This window comes from Aedes albopictus, chromosome 1, assembly GCF_035046485.1.
Source record: "Aedes albopictus strain Foshan chromosome 1, AalbF5, whole genome shotgun sequence".
NCBI classification, from domain to species: domain Eukaryota; kingdom Metazoa; phylum Arthropoda; class Insecta; order Diptera; family Culicidae; genus Aedes; species Aedes albopictus.
In genome coordinates this window covers 219,552,519-219,569,226 of record NC_085136.1, presented here as the reverse complement: position 1 = coordinate 219,569,226, position 16,708 = coordinate 219,552,519, and the positions used below count along the sequence as shown (strand labels likewise).

At 41.5% G+C, this 16,708-nt stretch overlaps 2 protein-coding genes across 2 annotated transcripts; one reads left to right on the top strand and one right to left on the bottom strand.

Annotated features, from left to right (window-relative positions):
• The first annotated feature begins 4,206 nt into the window (after nt 1-4,206).
• LOC109400026 (uncharacterized) lies at nt 4,207-6,516 on the top strand. The gene is made up of 2 exons (XM_020075692.3): nt 4,207-4,549; nt 4,605-6,516. Exons 1-2 carry the CDS (start codon nt 4,424-4,426, stop codon nt 6,102-6,104), a joined length of 1,626 nt encoding a protein of 541 aa, XP_019931251.3. The 5' UTR covers nt 4,207-4,423; the 3' UTR covers nt 6,105-6,516.
• A 3,074-nt stretch (nt 6,517-9,590) lies between these two features.
• On the bottom strand, nt 9,591-11,997 carry LOC109400142 (uncharacterized). The gene is made up of 2 exons (XM_020075596.3): nt 11,699-11,997; nt 9,591-11,644 (listed from the first exon to the last, which is right to left on the bottom strand). Exons 1-2 carry the CDS (start codon nt 11,822-11,824, stop codon nt 10,145-10,147), a joined length of 1,626 nt encoding a protein of 541 aa, XP_019931155.3. The 5' UTR covers nt 11,825-11,997; the 3' UTR covers nt 9,591-10,144.
• Between the last annotated feature and the right edge of the window lie 4,711 nt (nt 11,998-16,708).

Below are 16,708 nucleotides of genomic sequence, written 5' to 3'. Positions count from 1 at the left end.
CTTTCCTAGGACTAGGAGACTAGGACCTTGTGCCGCATCTCCATGTTTGGACGTTATTATGTTATGTCACGGGAAAATGCGTCACATTGGTACGACATTGTGGTCTCGGATATTGAAATACAGCTCTAGGCATTCGGATTTTTCGAAACACACGATAGTCGGACTTGTACACTCTCTCAATAGAAGGAGATTCTTAATCGAATTAATTCAAAAGATTGCTAAAACTGACAAAAAAATGACGCAAATATGACCATTTTAGTTCACAGGGTAACATGTTAGTAAGTATGCTACGGGTGCAGTTCTTTCCATTAGTTTATGCCGCGTTCAATTTGCATGTCCAAATATATTTGATCGCAGTGTGCCGAGTATGAACTTCAACGCAAATTGATTGCGTTCACACTGTGGTGCTGCAATTCGATTCTGAACTCCTATGCGCACAACATTGCTTGACATATATGGGAGATGTCGACGCGAATAAAGCGGTATAGTCCCGGATTCTGGAAAACCCGAAAATCTCCTACGTCAATACATTATTGGGCTGAGGAAGGGGGAAGTATAAGAGAGTTTTTATTTCCTGCCATGGTTCCTTGAGAAACTTAATCAGGAATGGCCAACTGATGGACTGACGACCAGACTCTATTCGTTTAGGCAATTTTATGATTTTCGATGGTTCATGCCGCTAACTCCGTTACTGTATTGTATTAAATTATATGATGGGAAATCTGGATTTTCCAAAACCCATGTTGGTACTCTCAGATATGATTCCAATAGCAGAAGAGTTTCTGAATCTAATGAGCTCCAAATGTTTGAAATCTGTGGAAACATGGTGGAGGTATAGCTGTTTCAGTTTCGCGGATCCCACGGTACCCTGCTGGCGTTCAATTTGGAGCTCGTACGCGTTAGAAATTTTGAACTGAGCAAAGTTCAAACATTTTTGAGCAATAGTTACAATTGTTTGCGTCTGAGACTCATTCAACCTAGTTTCCGTGTTATACAAAATACTTCAAACGAGTGGAAATGAAATGTTGGCGAATTTTTTTTTGTCAATTTGAGTTTAGTATTTGTGGAGTATTAGCCGATATGATACTGAATAAAGTACATTAACATAGACATTATGATAACGAAATCCATAATATTATGATCCACTCGAATGTCTTTTCATCAGTTAGAGCCTTAGCTCACGTGACAAGATGTCCACTCGATAAATAGTCCAATCGACTATATGCCATATACTTCCTCTTCCGTAAAATGGGTTTTGGCCGAATGTTCATTTGACCAAATGTCCGTTTGACCAAATTTCCAAATATTCTTTTATTTCCTATGATCAATTCAAGTCGAGTCAAATTATTTTCAAAGATCAATAGATTAGCCATTAATGTTTAAAATGTCATTTCATTCGATTCTCTACAGCTTTCAAAACTTTTCAGCCTTTTGATATCTTTCAGCCTTTTGATACCTTTCAGCCTTTTGATGCTTTCAGCCTTTTGATCATTCAGCCTTATGTGTTTCAGCCTTTTAATCATTCAGCCTTATGTGATTCAGCCTTTTGTACGTAACCCGTTTCCATTCGACTCTGAGTTCACATGCGCTTATCTTCATCATTAAATCCTATGTGTCTTCTTTCCTAGGACTAGAACCTTGTGCCGCATCTACATGTTTGGTCGTTATTATGTTATGTCACAGGGAAATGCATCATAGATCCTTTGGTACGACATTGTGGTCTCGGATATTGAAATACAGCTCCAGGAATTTAGATTTTTTGAAACACACGATGGTCGGACTGGTTCACTCTTCAATAAAAGGAGATTGAATTAGCCCAAAAGATTGCCAAAATTGAAGGGTGAAATGGCGCTGACCATTTTAGTATCACAGATACCAGGGTAACATGTTAGTCAGCATGCTACGGGTTCAGTCCTATCCAGTTCATGCCGCGCTCAATTTGCATGTTCAAATATACATACAGTATTGTTCCGATTTTATCACGCCTCTTTCCAAAAATTCTATTGAATATTTTTCAAAATCTATAAGAATTATCAATATCTTTAACGTTGTAAAACACGCCTTCCACATTCACCTTTAAGAAGAGGGGAAACACTTGTTCTCAAATGTAACAGTAAATTAATGAAAAATGAAGGACTGATGGGCGGAGGGCGTGATAAAATCGGAACATTACTGTATTTGATCGCAGTGTGCCGAGTATGAACTTCAATGCAAATTGAACGCGTTCACACTGCAGTGCTGCAATTCGGTTCTGAATTCTTATGCGCACAACATTGGGGGAAATAGTTTCTGTTGATATGTGATGCTAATAAACCTGTTTAGTCACCCGGAGTTCCTTGAGAAACTTAATCAGGAATGGCCATCTGAATTGGTTTAGGCAAGTTTATGATTTTCGATAATTCATGTCAATAATTCCGTTACTGTATTGTATTAAATCATATGATTGGAAATCCGGATTTTCCAAAACCCATGTTGACCGGACTGGTACGCTCAGATATGGTTCCAATAGCAGAAGAATTTCTGAATCTAATGAGCTCAAAATGTTTGAAATCTGTGGAAACATGGTGGAGGTATGGCCATTTCAGTTTCGCGGATTTCGCTAGTGTTCAATTTAGAGCTCGCACACGTTGTAAATTTAGAACTGAACAAAGTTCAAACATTTTTGAGCAACAGTTAGGTACAATAGTTTTTGCCTCAACTACCGCTTATTACCCGAATTACTCGAACAATTGTTTACATCTAAGACTCATTCAATTTAGTTTCCGAGTTGACACACATAATACTTCAAACGAGTGGAAATAAATTGTTGGCGAAATCCTTTGTCAATTTGAGCTAAAATAGTTTAGTATTAACGGGGTATTGGCCGATATGATACTGAAGAAAGTACAATAACATAGACATTATGATACCGAAATCCATAAGATTATGTTCCACTCGAATGTCTTTTCATCAGTTAGAGTTAGCTCACGTGACCAGATGTCCATTCGATGAATAGTCAAACCGATTGAATGTCATATACTTCCTCTTCCGTAAAATGGGTTTTGACCAAATGACCGTTTGACCAAATGTACTTTCGAGCAAAGATTCTTTTGTTTCCTATGATCATTTTCAAGTCGAGTCAAATGTTTATCCAAGACCAATAGATTATCCATAAATGTCCAAAATGTCATTTCATTCGATTCTCTACAACTTTCAAAACTTTTCAACATGTTGATATCTTTCAGCCTTTTGATATCTTTCAGCCTTTTTATGCTTTCAGCCTTTTGATCATTCAGCCTTATGTGTTTCAGCCTTTTGATCATTCAGCCTTATGTGATTCAGCCTTTTGTACGTAACCCGGGAAAAGTTACACTTTCAGATAAAAAATTCCAGAGGACAAGTGGAATCGTCATCATCCATGAGACTGACGGATCCTTACTGAAGACTTCATCAGTGGAAGTCGTGCCTACTACACGTGCTCCAGAAGAAACTGTGGTCTAAAAAGATTCAACACCGCACCAAATGCACCATGTACAAAACGCTAACAAGACTGGTGGTTCTCTACGGACCCAATACATGGACCATGATTGAGGAGGACCTGCAAATACACGGGGCTTTGGAGCGACGCGTGCTAAGGACGATCTTCGGCGATGTGCAAGAGAACTGTGTGTGGCGGAGAAGGATAAACCACAAGCATCCAGAAGGCTCCGGCCTCCGGCGAACCCAGCATTGAGAAGGTGGAGAAAGCCGGAAAGATACGGTGGACAAGGCATGTTGCAATAAAGCCGGACAACAACCCTGCAATGTTGGTGTTTGCCACTGATCCGGTTGGCACAAGAAGGCGTGGAGCGCAGAAAGCACGATGGGTGAACCAGGTGGAGCGTGATCTGGCGAGCATTGGACGTGACCGGGGATGGAAAGCGGCTGCCACGAACCGAGTATTTTGGCGAACTATTGTTAATTATGTATGTCCTATCTTAAATGTGATGTGTAGCAAATAAATGTATGTATGATGAAATAACTTAACTGTGAAAAATATAAAATTGGCTATAAACATTTTTTGCATTTTAGGGTAAAAAATTTTGTAATGGGACTGACTTGCTATGATTTTTTCCACATGGGACAATCTGAATTGGTTTTCGTTGCAAAGAAATCCTGCCTAGTTTGGGTACTACCATACGCTAAGGATAGCTCAGTAGTGGTACCGAAGCAAAAAAATTCAAACGAATTCAACTCCGAATGAATGGGCTACAAATTTAACGATTCAACGCTTTGAGCTATTTCGAGCTTTCTTCAACACCACTAGATAAGAATACGTAGTAATCTTCTCTGACATAAACACATCGTTGTGGTCCTCTGCTTTTATCAGGAGAAAACAAAATTTGCTAGTCACGACTGCATAATCGCATCCACTCAGTACCATTCAGACAGTCTGAAGCGAGAGATGTCACACAGCGAAGACTACATTTTCTATGGTGGACAACTGAAGTCCAACATCCACTGTGGATGTTCCTCGCTCGGAGCGTTGATTATTCAACGCTTGAAAGAACACGGGAATGAAGTTGCATTTGTGAGTAGTTTTGTAACATTTTAAGAAATTGTCATAATAGACTCGCTTTCTCCAGATTGATGCTGTATCCGGAAGGACTATGACCTTTCAACAAATATTGGAATGTTCTACGAGCGTTGCTAGCCGCATGAAGCATTACGGTCTTGGAAAGACATCCATCATCGGCATTATGAGCGAAAATCGTCTAGAATACTCGATTGCAGCATTTGCTACCATTTTTGTAGGAGGCATCCTCATCCCACTGAATCCCAGTTACACCCCAACAGAGCTTAAGCACGTACTGAACTTGACAAAACCCCAAACGATATTTACATCTACCAGAGCTTGTGGTACGCTTAAGTCAGCCATGTCGGGAGATTCATCAATCAAATTCATAGTTTCGTTTGACAACGAGGTTGACGAGCCGTCTGTGAAGCCTTTCGGTGAATTCCTGAAAAGTGACACGAGAGAATCGATCATACCTGATCCGGTAATTCTTAAAAATGACGTTGCCATTATGGTTCTTTCATCTGGAACTACTGGTTTGCCGAAGGCAGTTCAACTGACACACTTCAACGTAATGACCGTCGTTGCGTACATGCGTGAGGATCCCAGATATAACGAACTATCCGTCCCGATTCGACTTTTAGGACTTTTACCATTTTACCATGTCTACGGTTTTATGCTGATGCTGAACGTTTGTTGCAATCGGTACTCGATGGTAGTACTTCCTCGTTTTGAACCGGATCTTCTGCTACGAAGCATCCAAGATCATAAGGTTACAATGGCAAACTTGGTTCCACCTCTGGTCGTGTTCCTAGCAAAACATCCATCCGTTGAGCAGTATGATTTGAGTTCACTACAGGCGGTACTCTGCGGAGCTGCTCCTCTTAGCATGGATATAGAGCTGCAAGTGGTTCGTAGATTACCTCACATTCAGAATATCCGAGTCGGATATGGAATGAGTGAGGCTTCCTTGGGTGTAATATCGAAGATCAATGGGAAGCCAGGAACTGTTGGACGTGTTCATAAAACCACGTGGGTGAAGGTAGTTGATATTGAATCCGGGAAAGCATTGGGACCTTATCAGGTTGGAGAAATATGTATCAAAGGTCCTCTAGTTATGAAGGGATATTACAAAAACGAGCAAGCAACTCGAGAGACGATTGATTCTGATGGTTGGTTACACAGTGGAGACACAGGCTATTTCGATGATGAAGGGGATTTTTTCATCGTGGACCGGATCAAGGATCTCATCAAGTACAAGGGATATCAGGTAGCACCGGCAGAGGTGGAGGATATTTTGTTGAGTCATCGCAAGATACGGGATGCGGCAGTAGTTGGTATTCCAGACGAGGATAGTGGAGAGCTGCCAGCAGCGTTTGTTGTGCTTCAGGAAGGTGAACAACTTTCAGTGGCTGATGTTCAACGGTTTGTGGCGTCAAAACTATCTCCTCAGAAACATCTTCGCGGGGGTGTATATTTCCTGCAAGAGATTCCAAAAACCGGAAGTGGCAAGATTCTTCGCCGTGAGTTGAGAGATCGGTTTTTGGGAAAGAAGAAGTCGAAGTTATGAATAACGTTGGCGCGAAATATATTTGCAAAGGAATAGATGCGTAAACCTATAAATTGGTTAGGCATAAGGACGTTTGGCATAATTCTACCCCATTACCCTGAATGCCACTACCCCGAACGTCACTACCCCGAAAGCCATTTCCCTGAATAGGCCATTACACCGAAAGCCATTACCCCGAAAAGGCCACTATCCCGAACGCCACTGCCCCGAAAGCATGTTTTGGGTTATTTTGATAATGGGTTATAAATAATTTGTCGTATTTTTGTGCTGTGATTGTGATGAGTGTTATCCTGTCTAGTTTGGGTAGTGGCTACGTCTAGGAAACCTCAGATCAATTTTCAGTGTAAAATGCGTGTGTAGCCTAAGTGGCTCTACTTCAAAAAGTTCATTTTCGTAGGGTAACTTCTGTATAGGTTACCTTGTGAACCCAGTTTAACATTTTTTTATTATAAATGAATTGTCGTGCCTCGAGCATGCTATATTTTAGAATAACGGTAACAGTATGTTTCAACCCTTCCTTATGGATGCCTTCAAACAAGCTCTTGTTTTCAGCATCTTTTCGCTAATAATTGGCAGTATTGCTACGATGATTATATCATCTGAAGTAGCTCAAACATTAATTTCAGATGCTTCAGTTTGATGGAATACTTAGGTAGTACAGTTCATTGACCTAACCCAACTCTGCATGAGCAGAATTTGTCATGAGTTGACTGATTAACATGTGTTGGATGAGGAGTCTCCATTTGACTTTCTTTTCACTTTTGAGTGTTCTTCGCAAATATTACGTATTCAGGCGTCCCTGCTCAACAAACTAGGAAACCTACACTAATTGATTGCGACCACATTTTATGGATAACTCGCTTCCATTGCTACTCCGAAAGAGTTTCATCGTGGTTTTGTTACTAAAACGCCTTCCATTGCCAACGCCAACTATTGCTTTGAAAGAAGCTTGTCCTGCTGCGGTCTGTGTGGACCGCAAGAGGTATTCCTGAATGGAATTCGAATCTGTTCAAGTTCAAAATATCTTCGGATAATCCAGCCTCGAGGATTGTATGTAGCTATAGAATTGATTTAATGGGCACTAAAAAGCTCTGCTTACTTCAAATCTCCAGCAGCAAATAGTGTTTTGTCCTATGTTTCTCCAAAGTGATTTGAGTATTTCAAACATGTTTTGAACTCTTGTAGTTTTCTATTGGGTATTTTCATTGCGTGAAATTAATCCATAGTTTTATCCCGAAAGGGTGAGTGTGTTGTATAAAGAAGGAATGAGTTCCAGATTTATCTGGTTGCCTTATTCTTTCTGAAATGCTTAAAACGCATTGTCGATTATCACATATGTGATTTTCGTCTGGCTAACATGCCTATTCATGTAAACTCACATGCCTCCCAAGTTGGGATGTCCACAGTGACTCTTATACACAAAGTTGTGTACGTTTTCAAGAAAATACTCGCTCAAACGTAGTTTTCGCGTGGGTGAGTTCTTGAATATTGAGGATGCTTTGGATGACGTGCCTTTCAATGTCATATTGAAAGTCGCATGACGTCACAAGCTACTTCCAATGAGCCATAGAGATAAGTGACATTTCAACACACAAAAAAAGGAATAGTACGTGTATTACAGCTAATCTTGTATTAGATATAGTTGTCAGCAAAGGCCCATTAAATACTGACTGTCAAGGCATTATGCAAAAAAGACATTTGGCCAAAGTATCACTAAGCCAAATGATCATTGGGCTAGGCCAAAATAAGACCGATCGAAAAATGGGCCTCGAAAGAACAGCCTATTGCTAGAAGAGGGGGAAATCTTTTAAGGAGGAATATACAGTTTGGTACTTCAACTCTGTAACAGTGTTCCTTAAAAAAACAACACTTTCTTAAAAAGAAGAAAAATGTGGTTAATAGGTTGGTCGCCAATAAGGTCTACATGGATATAAGAAGAAAAGAACAGCCTATAAAACCTTGGACCGACTGGTGGTATTCGTACCATGGTACAATTATCTTGAAATGAGTTTCATACTGATAATTGTCTTCATTCAAGATAGCCTTGGAATAATTTTCTTGACAACTTGTACCATGGTACGAACACCCCCTATGTGTCCCAGGCCTAAATTAAAGAAGGGCAAATCTCCGATAGGATCATTCAGAAACTACGTAGACCAAATTTCGATCACCTCAGTCCTGGCTCCCTCCCCATCGTAGAATTTCGTTCATACAAAAATTTGTTTTTTTTTTTTAATGGAGCGTAGACTGCGGTACACTGTTGGACACTGCAAACTCAAAAGAACTGCTTATTTTTAAAAGAAGGCAAATATTGGAAGAAGGGCAGTTTGGCCACCAGTTTACAACCGTGTTTGGTAGCTCAAAGCAGCCCATGGTGAAAAAGTCATCTCATTCTAATGTAAAGGAAATTTATGCTAACTACAGCTAATCTATCCCAAACTTCTTGGTGCCAATTTGGCATTTATCCTGAATTCGGAACTAAATGTATGTTTAAAACGAATGCTGTGGGGCAGGGCAGGCCCGTGCATAGAAAAGGCGGCAAGGGAGGGATTTCCCTTATGTTGGCAAAGGGCGGAGGGGCACCTAATGTATTGAACAGCTACAATGAGAGGGGTTCAACCCCCCAAACCCCTCCCTTGTGCACGGGCTTGTTTGGGGGTATGGTTATTTACTATTAGGCTGTTTACTTGAATGGTCAGCCAACTTTTAAAAGAAGGGAAAATGACAGATTGGAATACTTGTGGCTTTCATAGCAATAACAATAATATTAGTTCATTTCAGAGATCCTTTGTACTTTATTCTGATGATTCTTCCAGGAGTTCCTTTTATGGATTACTTTAGAAGTTCGTTCTGGGGATTCATCCAGAAATTCCTTCTCGGTATTATTCCTACATTTTTTGTTACGTTTCTCCTGAAGTTCATTGAAGGGATTCCATTTGGAATTATTGCTATTGTGTCTACCTCATTGGGATTCCCAGATGGAACTACTGGAGGAATTCCCAAAAGCAACACCTGATAAAACCCTAAAAGGGGATTCCTGGTAGAATCCCCAGAGGGAATTTCTGGTAAAATGCCCAGAGACAATTCTTGGTAGGCAGAGGCAGAAGATAATCTAGGCCTAGAAAAAACAAGGTCATGACGAGATGTTTCTGTATTGATCAAGAATTGAACCCCTTCTTAGTACCCGCAAGTTTACTGATTCGAGTATATATTTCCGGAAAAATGCCCTAGAGCGTTTTTTTTTTTCGAAAAAAAAAAACAGATGATCCCCGGTGAAATTTATACTCAGGTCATTTTGGCAAATGTAACAGAAGCATGAAAAGGACGAAAACACGGTCGGTAAAATAGTAGATATTTTTGTCTTCTTTGGGTATGTGTGTGACAGATCACAAGTCAAAATGACCTGAGAATTGTCAATCATTTTGAGGTTAGGTTTGGGTGGTGTAATAAAGAATTTTATTATTGTTGAGTAATCTTCAAATCATGTATATCTACAATCTACAATGTACAATCTACAATGTCCCTAGAATAGCATTCGTGAAAAAATAATGAAAATCTGTTTGAAAATAACGAAACTAATTAAAGCACACCTCAAGTTCTCCATACAAACTTCAGTCATCAACTGTGAAGGCCAGGTCCAATATTTTTCAAAAATTCTTTCACTATGACACTTCTAGGGTCCCAAAACCCTGTTTTTTTTCCTCCCATATCACTATTTTTTTTAAATTTTGTCAAGCAGTGTTATTCTTGTTTTTTTTTTCTTTTTTATTTATTTATTTATTAACTTTTTGATGAGTGAAGAAGCCCGTTTGAGTTGACCACACCACGCTTTCAATTGGTCATGCTCAAATGAGCACAAAATTATTATTATTATTACACTGTTAAAAATGCTTTCACATCTAGTTTGACATCCTTGTGCACAACAGAACATGTGCTCGATGAACAAATTGAGATTTGAATTATAAAAAGCACATGTTCTTTTGTGTCTAATGCCTCATTACCCGTCTATTCCATTGTGAATGTATTGCTTCTAATATTGTTCATAACTTCGATGTCGTCTTTCCCAAAAACCGATCTCTTAACTCACGGCGAAGTATTTTGCCACTTCCGGTTTTTGGAATCTCTTGCAGGAAATATACACCCCCGCGAAGATGCTTCTGAGGAGATAGTTTAGACGCCACAAACCGTTGAACATCAGCCACTGAAAGTTGTTCACCTTCCTGAAGCACAACAAACGCTGTTGGCAGCTCTCCACTTTCCTCGTCTGGAATCCCAACTACTGCTGCATCCCGTATCTTGCGATGACTCAACAAAATATCCTCCACCTCTGCCGGTGCCACCTGAAATCCCTTGTACTTGATGAGCTCCTTGATTCGATCCACGATGAAAAAATCCCCTTCGTCATCGAAATAGCCGGTGTCTCCACTGTGTAACCAACCATCAGAATCAATCGTCTCTCGAGTTGCTTGCTCGTTTTTGTAATATCCCTTCATAACTAGAGGACCTTTGATACATATTTCTCCAACCTGATAAGGTCCCAATGTTTTCCCTGATTCAATATCAACTACCTTCATCCAGGTGGTTTTGTGAACACGTCCAACAGTCCCTGGTTTCCCATTGATCTTCGATAGTACACCCAAGGAAGCCTCACTCATCCCATATGTGTTTCGAATATTCTGAATGTGAGGTAATCTACGAACCACCTGCAGCTCTATGTCCAAGCTAAGGGGAGCAGCTCCGCAGAGTACCGCCTGTAGTGAACTCAAATCATACTGCTCAACGGATGGATGTTTTGCTAGAAACACGACCAACGGTGGAACCAAGTGTGCCATTGTAACCTTATGATCTTGAATGCTTCGTAACAGAAGATCTGGTTCAAAACGAGGCAGTACTACCATCGAATACCGATTGCAACAAACGTTCAGCATCAGCATAAAACCATAGACATGGTAAAATGGAAGAAGTCCTAAAATACGAATTGGGACGGATAGTTCGTTCATTCGGGGATCCTCACGCATGTACGCAACGACGGTCATTACGTTGAAGTGTGTCAGTTGAACTGCCTTCGGCAAACCGGTAGTTCCAGATGAATGAACCATAATGGCAACGTCATTTTTAAGAATTACCGGATCAGGTATGATCGATTCTCTCGTGCCACTTTTCAGGAACTCACCGAAAGGCTTCATACACGGCTCGTCAACCTCGTTGTCAAACGAAACTATGAATTTGATTGATGAATCTCCCGACATGGCTGACTTAAGCGTACCGCAAGCTCTGGCAGATGTAAAGATCGATTGGGGTTTGATTAGATTTAGTACGTGCTGAAATTCTGTCGGAGTGTAATTAGGATTCAGTGGAATGAGGATGCCTCCTACAAAAATGGTAGCAAATGCTGCGATCGAGTATTCTAGACGATTTTCGCTCATAATGCCAATGGTGGATCTCTTTCCAAGACCGTAATGCTTCATGCGGCTAGCAACGCTCGTAGAACTTTCCAGTATTTGTTGAAAGGTCATAGTCCTGCCGGACACAGCATCAATCTGAGAAAGCGGGCTTGTTATGACGATTTCTTAAAATGTTACAAAACTACTTACAAATGCAACTTCATTTCCGTGTTCTTTCAAGCGTTGAATAATCAACGCTCCCAGTGAGGAACATCCGCAGTGGATGTTGGACTTCAGTTGTCCGCCATAGAGAACATATTCTTTGTTGTGGGACATCTCTCGCTTCAGACTGTCCGATCAGAACTGAGTAGATGCGATTATGCAGCCGTGACTAGTAAATTCGGTTTTCTCCTGATAAAAGCAGAGGACCCCAGCGATGAGATTATGTCAAATAAAATTAACTACGTATTCTTATCTAGTGGTGTTGTTGTCTGTACGAAAAAAGCATGAAATAACTCAAAGTGTGGAATCGTTAATTTTATATTCCATTCGTTCAGCATTGGAATATTAAACTATACACGTTACACAGATTTTCTGGAAATTTACAGATTTTCATATAGATTTTCCGTAAACAAATACAGATTTCATACAGATTTTCGGCAAAAATGGTCATACAGATAATACGGATTTTTGGAGAGGCAAAATACATATTTGAATGTGGCAACCCTGCCCTGGTTGTACCATTGTAGCTCAGATTTGTAAGATTCACACATAGTAACTTTTTCTTAACTTGTAGTGTTAATCTATCAGATTATGCCTACGAGTTACGCAATTCCGCGAACTGTGCCGCATCATCATCAGAATAAGAAACATACAATTCTATTCTGGTAATCATACCAACACTCTAACTTCCGCATGAATTTGTGCAGACGCCGGTGGTTGGTTATCCGATAGAATCGCAGGTCTAACGGTAGAAATTCCACTGTTTCGAATCGCCCCTCCATCCGAATCAGTCCATCCTCGTCAACCATCGGAGTCTGCTTGTACAGCGTACTGGACTTCTCGATGGATATCCACTGACTCACTGGTCGACTCTTATTCCTCAACAGCATTGTCAGCTCGTCGATGAAGCTCTCCGACTGCGCCACTTTGAGTAGGCACCGCTCCGCGCTTGCGTGCTCCTCTTGTCTCAATGGCATGCGAATCAATGAACCTGCGGATGCCATCTGAACTCAGCTGCTCGCTCGTTGCTCGCGAGGCGTTTTGATCGATAGTTGCTATCTTCTTTGCCGGCTGTTTGACACCAACAACCGGGGCACGCTCACCATCGATCGTACCAGGATCATCAACTTCGACACACGGTTTGCATCCACAGCACCACAGGAACCTTCACGTCGTGTAGTAGCCGATGAACTCGCAGCTCTTTCACTGAGTTCGACGGCGGCAAACTCTTCATCGGCCAATCTTCCTCGCTCTCGTACAGAATTGCTGTCCTTTTACACTAGGGTTACTTGGGTTTATTTTCGGATCCTTGCCCCACTTTGTCAGCTGATCAGCTACGTCCTGCGTCATAGTGTCATGGCCCCAGGTAATCTACTCTGCCGTAGCTGAATGGCCGTAGATTAGGTGTCAGTCGCTGAACAGGCAGCACCGCCATCCTTGGAATGTCATTACGTGAACGATGCACCGTGCACCATATAGAGTAAGCCGACACCTTCAGGACCAAAGTCCGAATTGGACTTTGTTCCAGACCACTGCATCTACGTGCGGAATGTGATACAACAATTCGTTTTTCACCGCCTGGCGGTATCCGTGGTCGCTCTTCTCATGAAAATGCCAAACGATCAATAATCCGGTAGTTATCCGGGTTCACAATCACCGCTGAAATCTTCATGTCGTGTAGCAGGTGGACTCAAAGCTTTTTCGATGAGTTCAACGGCGGCAAACTCTTCTTCTCTCTGGTACAGAAACTGCTGACCTTTCATCCAAAGGCTGCTTAGGTTTATATCCGGGTTTGTCAGCTGATCAGCTACGTTCAGCTTCGTGGGCACTCGCCGTCAGTCTGTCAGTTTCGTCAGGCACAGGATCTCTCCGATGTGGAAACCGACAAACTGCTTATACCGACGCTGATCAGATCAAACGTCCACGCACCACCGCTGCAAGCAGTTCTAGTCGCGGAATCGACAGCTGCTTCAATGGCGCCATCTTTGCTCAACTGGTCACTAGCGCGCTAGAATATTCGTACATCGCTTCCACTTGCTGAAGGCCGCTTCATTCACAACACCATCCCACTGGCACCCCGTCCACCACAGATCTTGGATGAGCTTACGTTTTACTTACTTTCAGTCCTGGGCACCCACGGTGGTGCAGAGGGCCGAATTGAAAGATTTCCATCCTGGGTGATTGCCAGGCCTTCGCCATCGCCTTGACCTATGGCCAGGTCAAAGTTCTGTCGACATGCTTGATTTCGTTGTTGAGGCTGCGCAGCCATGAGCCTCTGGGTCTGCCTCTCGTTGTTTCGCGCTAAAAGTCGTTGCCGTTGAATCAGTTCGTAATCTTTCATTTTCGGTTTCTGTAACGGTTTTTGGGTTTCGATAACAATAGGTTGTTGGCCTATGGCCCCCTATCCACCGTGGTGAGGCTGCCACCTTAGGTATAGCTTCCGGTGGAGGAGCATTTCATACTCAGTCGCTGGATGCCAGAATAGACGCTGTTTGAGCCGCACCTCCTTGGTGAACAGATGCTCGAGACATACCTCCTCAATCTAGCTGAAGTCAGAAGGACAATAGTGCCCAGGCTGCACTACCAGCTGAGCACACAACTCTTAGCTGACGGTTGACCCGTGGAAGCATGAGATAGGATCTTGTGACGACCAGAGCTATGTTAGATGCTCTTCTTTTCGACTTACCATGATGAGCATTGTCACCAGAATAAACTGCGCCATCATGATGCTCAGCTCAACACGATTCGCACTGCTTCCGAAATTCTTTCAAGAATTACTTCTGGGATTGCTTAAAGATTTCCTTCCAGGAACTCCAGGAACTACTTCCAAGATTTTCTCGGTAGCGCCTTCCGAGATTCTTCCGAGAATTCCTTCAAAGATTCCTCCGAGAACTTCTTCTGAACTTTTATCAGGAATTGCTTCTGGAATTTCTTCTGAAACTCTTTCGTGGATTCCTCCTGGAACTTTTCCCTATAAATACAGGAAAGAATCTCCGGAAGAATCCTGGCAAGAGACCGAGACTCTTTAGGAAATTGGCTGCTATTTTATTCAAACCGATTAAAATAAACTTAATTTACAAATTCAAAGCAAAAATTATTTTGCCTAAAAAGAAAAAAAACGTCAAAACGTTACAATCTCAGAAGAAAATCCTGAGAAAACCCCAAAGGGATCTTCCGAAGGGATCCTAAATAAACCCCAGTAAGAATCTCATCATGAGCTTCTGGCAATCCCAAAAGAAACTCCTGGAACACATTTGTGGAGAAACCACGAAGAATCATTTAGAGAAATTTCGGATGGAAAATGAATTATTGGATAAATCTTAGAAGGAATTCATGGAAGAATTTTTGAACAATTCCTGGAACATGGTGAAATTTCTGGAGAGGTCCCTGATGCCACTCCTGGTGTAATCTTGGAAGTAAATCCTGGAGAAATACCAGAAGGAACTATGAGAGGAACCCATAAAGTAACTCCTGGAGGAGACCTAGAAGAAGCTCCTGGAGGAATCCCGGAAGAAGTTGCTGGAAGGAGGATTGCCCAAATAAATCTAATAAACAATTCCAGGAGAAAACCCAATTCATTGAGGATTCACATAAGAAACGCCCAGAGGAAACCTAGAGGAATCCCAAAAGGTTTTATATTAGAAAGATCTAAGAATGAATTTCTGTTCCTCAGAATGATCCCGGAAGGAATTCCTGCAATAATCTCGAATAAATATATGAGTGAACCCCCGGATAAAAAATACTTGAGAAATCTCAGTTGAAATTATTGGAGGATGTTTCGGAAAAACTCCTATTAGAATCTTATAAAACACCTCTGGGGAAAACCTTGAAGGAACTCCTTGTAACGTTCAACGAGAAATCGGTATGGCGTACAATAAAACACGAGTGGTCCGATTAACAGTTAAAACATTTCTGCCTTGTATTTCACTCATCTCAAATACATTACTTTTCTTACGCTAACACTCATTCTTTCAAACTACCTCGAAGGTAATTTGCCAGTGCGTGTTCTTCAGAAAGTGGTACTAAACCACAACACTGCTAGAAGATGCCAAAAAAATAAAATAAATAAATCCTGATAAAAAAAAAACATTAGAAGGAACTCATGGAGGTATTCTCCGAGAAATGTTGGAGGAATTTCCGGGAAACTACTACAACAATTCTCAGGGAACTCTTGGAGGAATTCCTGGTGGAATCCTGGAGGAATTCGCGAGGAACTCCTGGACTAATTTCCTGGGAACTTCAAGAGGAATTCCTGGGGAACTCCTGGAGTTATTCTCGGAGAATTTATGGAGGAATTTCTGGGTAAATAATTCTCGGAGAACTCCTGGAGAAATGCCCGTGGAACTCCTGGAGGAATTACCGGGAAAGTCCTGGGAAAAATCCCAGGGAACTCCTGAACGTATTCTCGGAGAAATCTTGCAGAAAATAACCGGCAAGCTCCTGGAGAAATTGCCGGGGAACTCCTGAAGGAATTCTTAGGACATTCCTGGAGGAGGAATGGATCTCAGGATCTCAGGAAACTCCTAGAAGAATTCCCGGGGAACTCTGGAGGATTTTTTGTGTGGACCAGCTGGATAAGTTTCGGGGCATTATTACAAGAGGACTTTTTGGGGATATCTTGAACTACTAAAACCTAAATTTCGTGGAAATCCTAAAGAGAATGTTGGGATCATTTATGAAGGAATTACCGTACACGAATTCCTTGGAAAATTCAGGAAGGGTTTGGCCAAAAATGCTGGAGGAATTCTTGGGGAATTTCAAGAAATATTCCGTTTAATTCTTTCAAGTATTCCTGGGGAAGCCATGGAGGTATACCCGGTGGATCCTGTAGGAATTCTCGTGGAACTCCTGAAGGACTTCCCGGGGTACTTCTGGAAGATGTTCTGTGTAGATTCTGAAGAAATTATCAGAGTTATTATGGTGTAATTTCCGGAAAACTCTTATGAATTCTTGGGGAACTGCTTGAGACAATTCTAGAATCAATTATCAGTAGTATCA

Bases quoted from the DNA above. Each gene is read 5' to 3' on its own strand.
- LOC109400026 (XM_020075692.3), top strand. From the start codon at position 4,424: ATGTCACACAGCGAAGACTACATTTTCTATGGTGGACAACTGAAGTCC. The intron at 4,550-4,604 runs GTGAGTAGTTTT...CGCTTTCTCCAG, and splicing joins ACGGGAATGAAGTTGCATTT to ATTGATGCTGTATCCGGAAG.
- LOC109400142 (XM_020075596.3), bottom strand. From the start codon at position 11,824: ATGTCCCACAACAAAGAATATGTTCTCTATGGCGGACAACTGAAGTCC. The intron at 11,645-11,698 runs GTAAGTAGTTTT...CCGCTTTCTCAG, and splicing joins ACGGAAATGAAGTTGCATTT to ATTGATGCTGTGTCCGGCAG.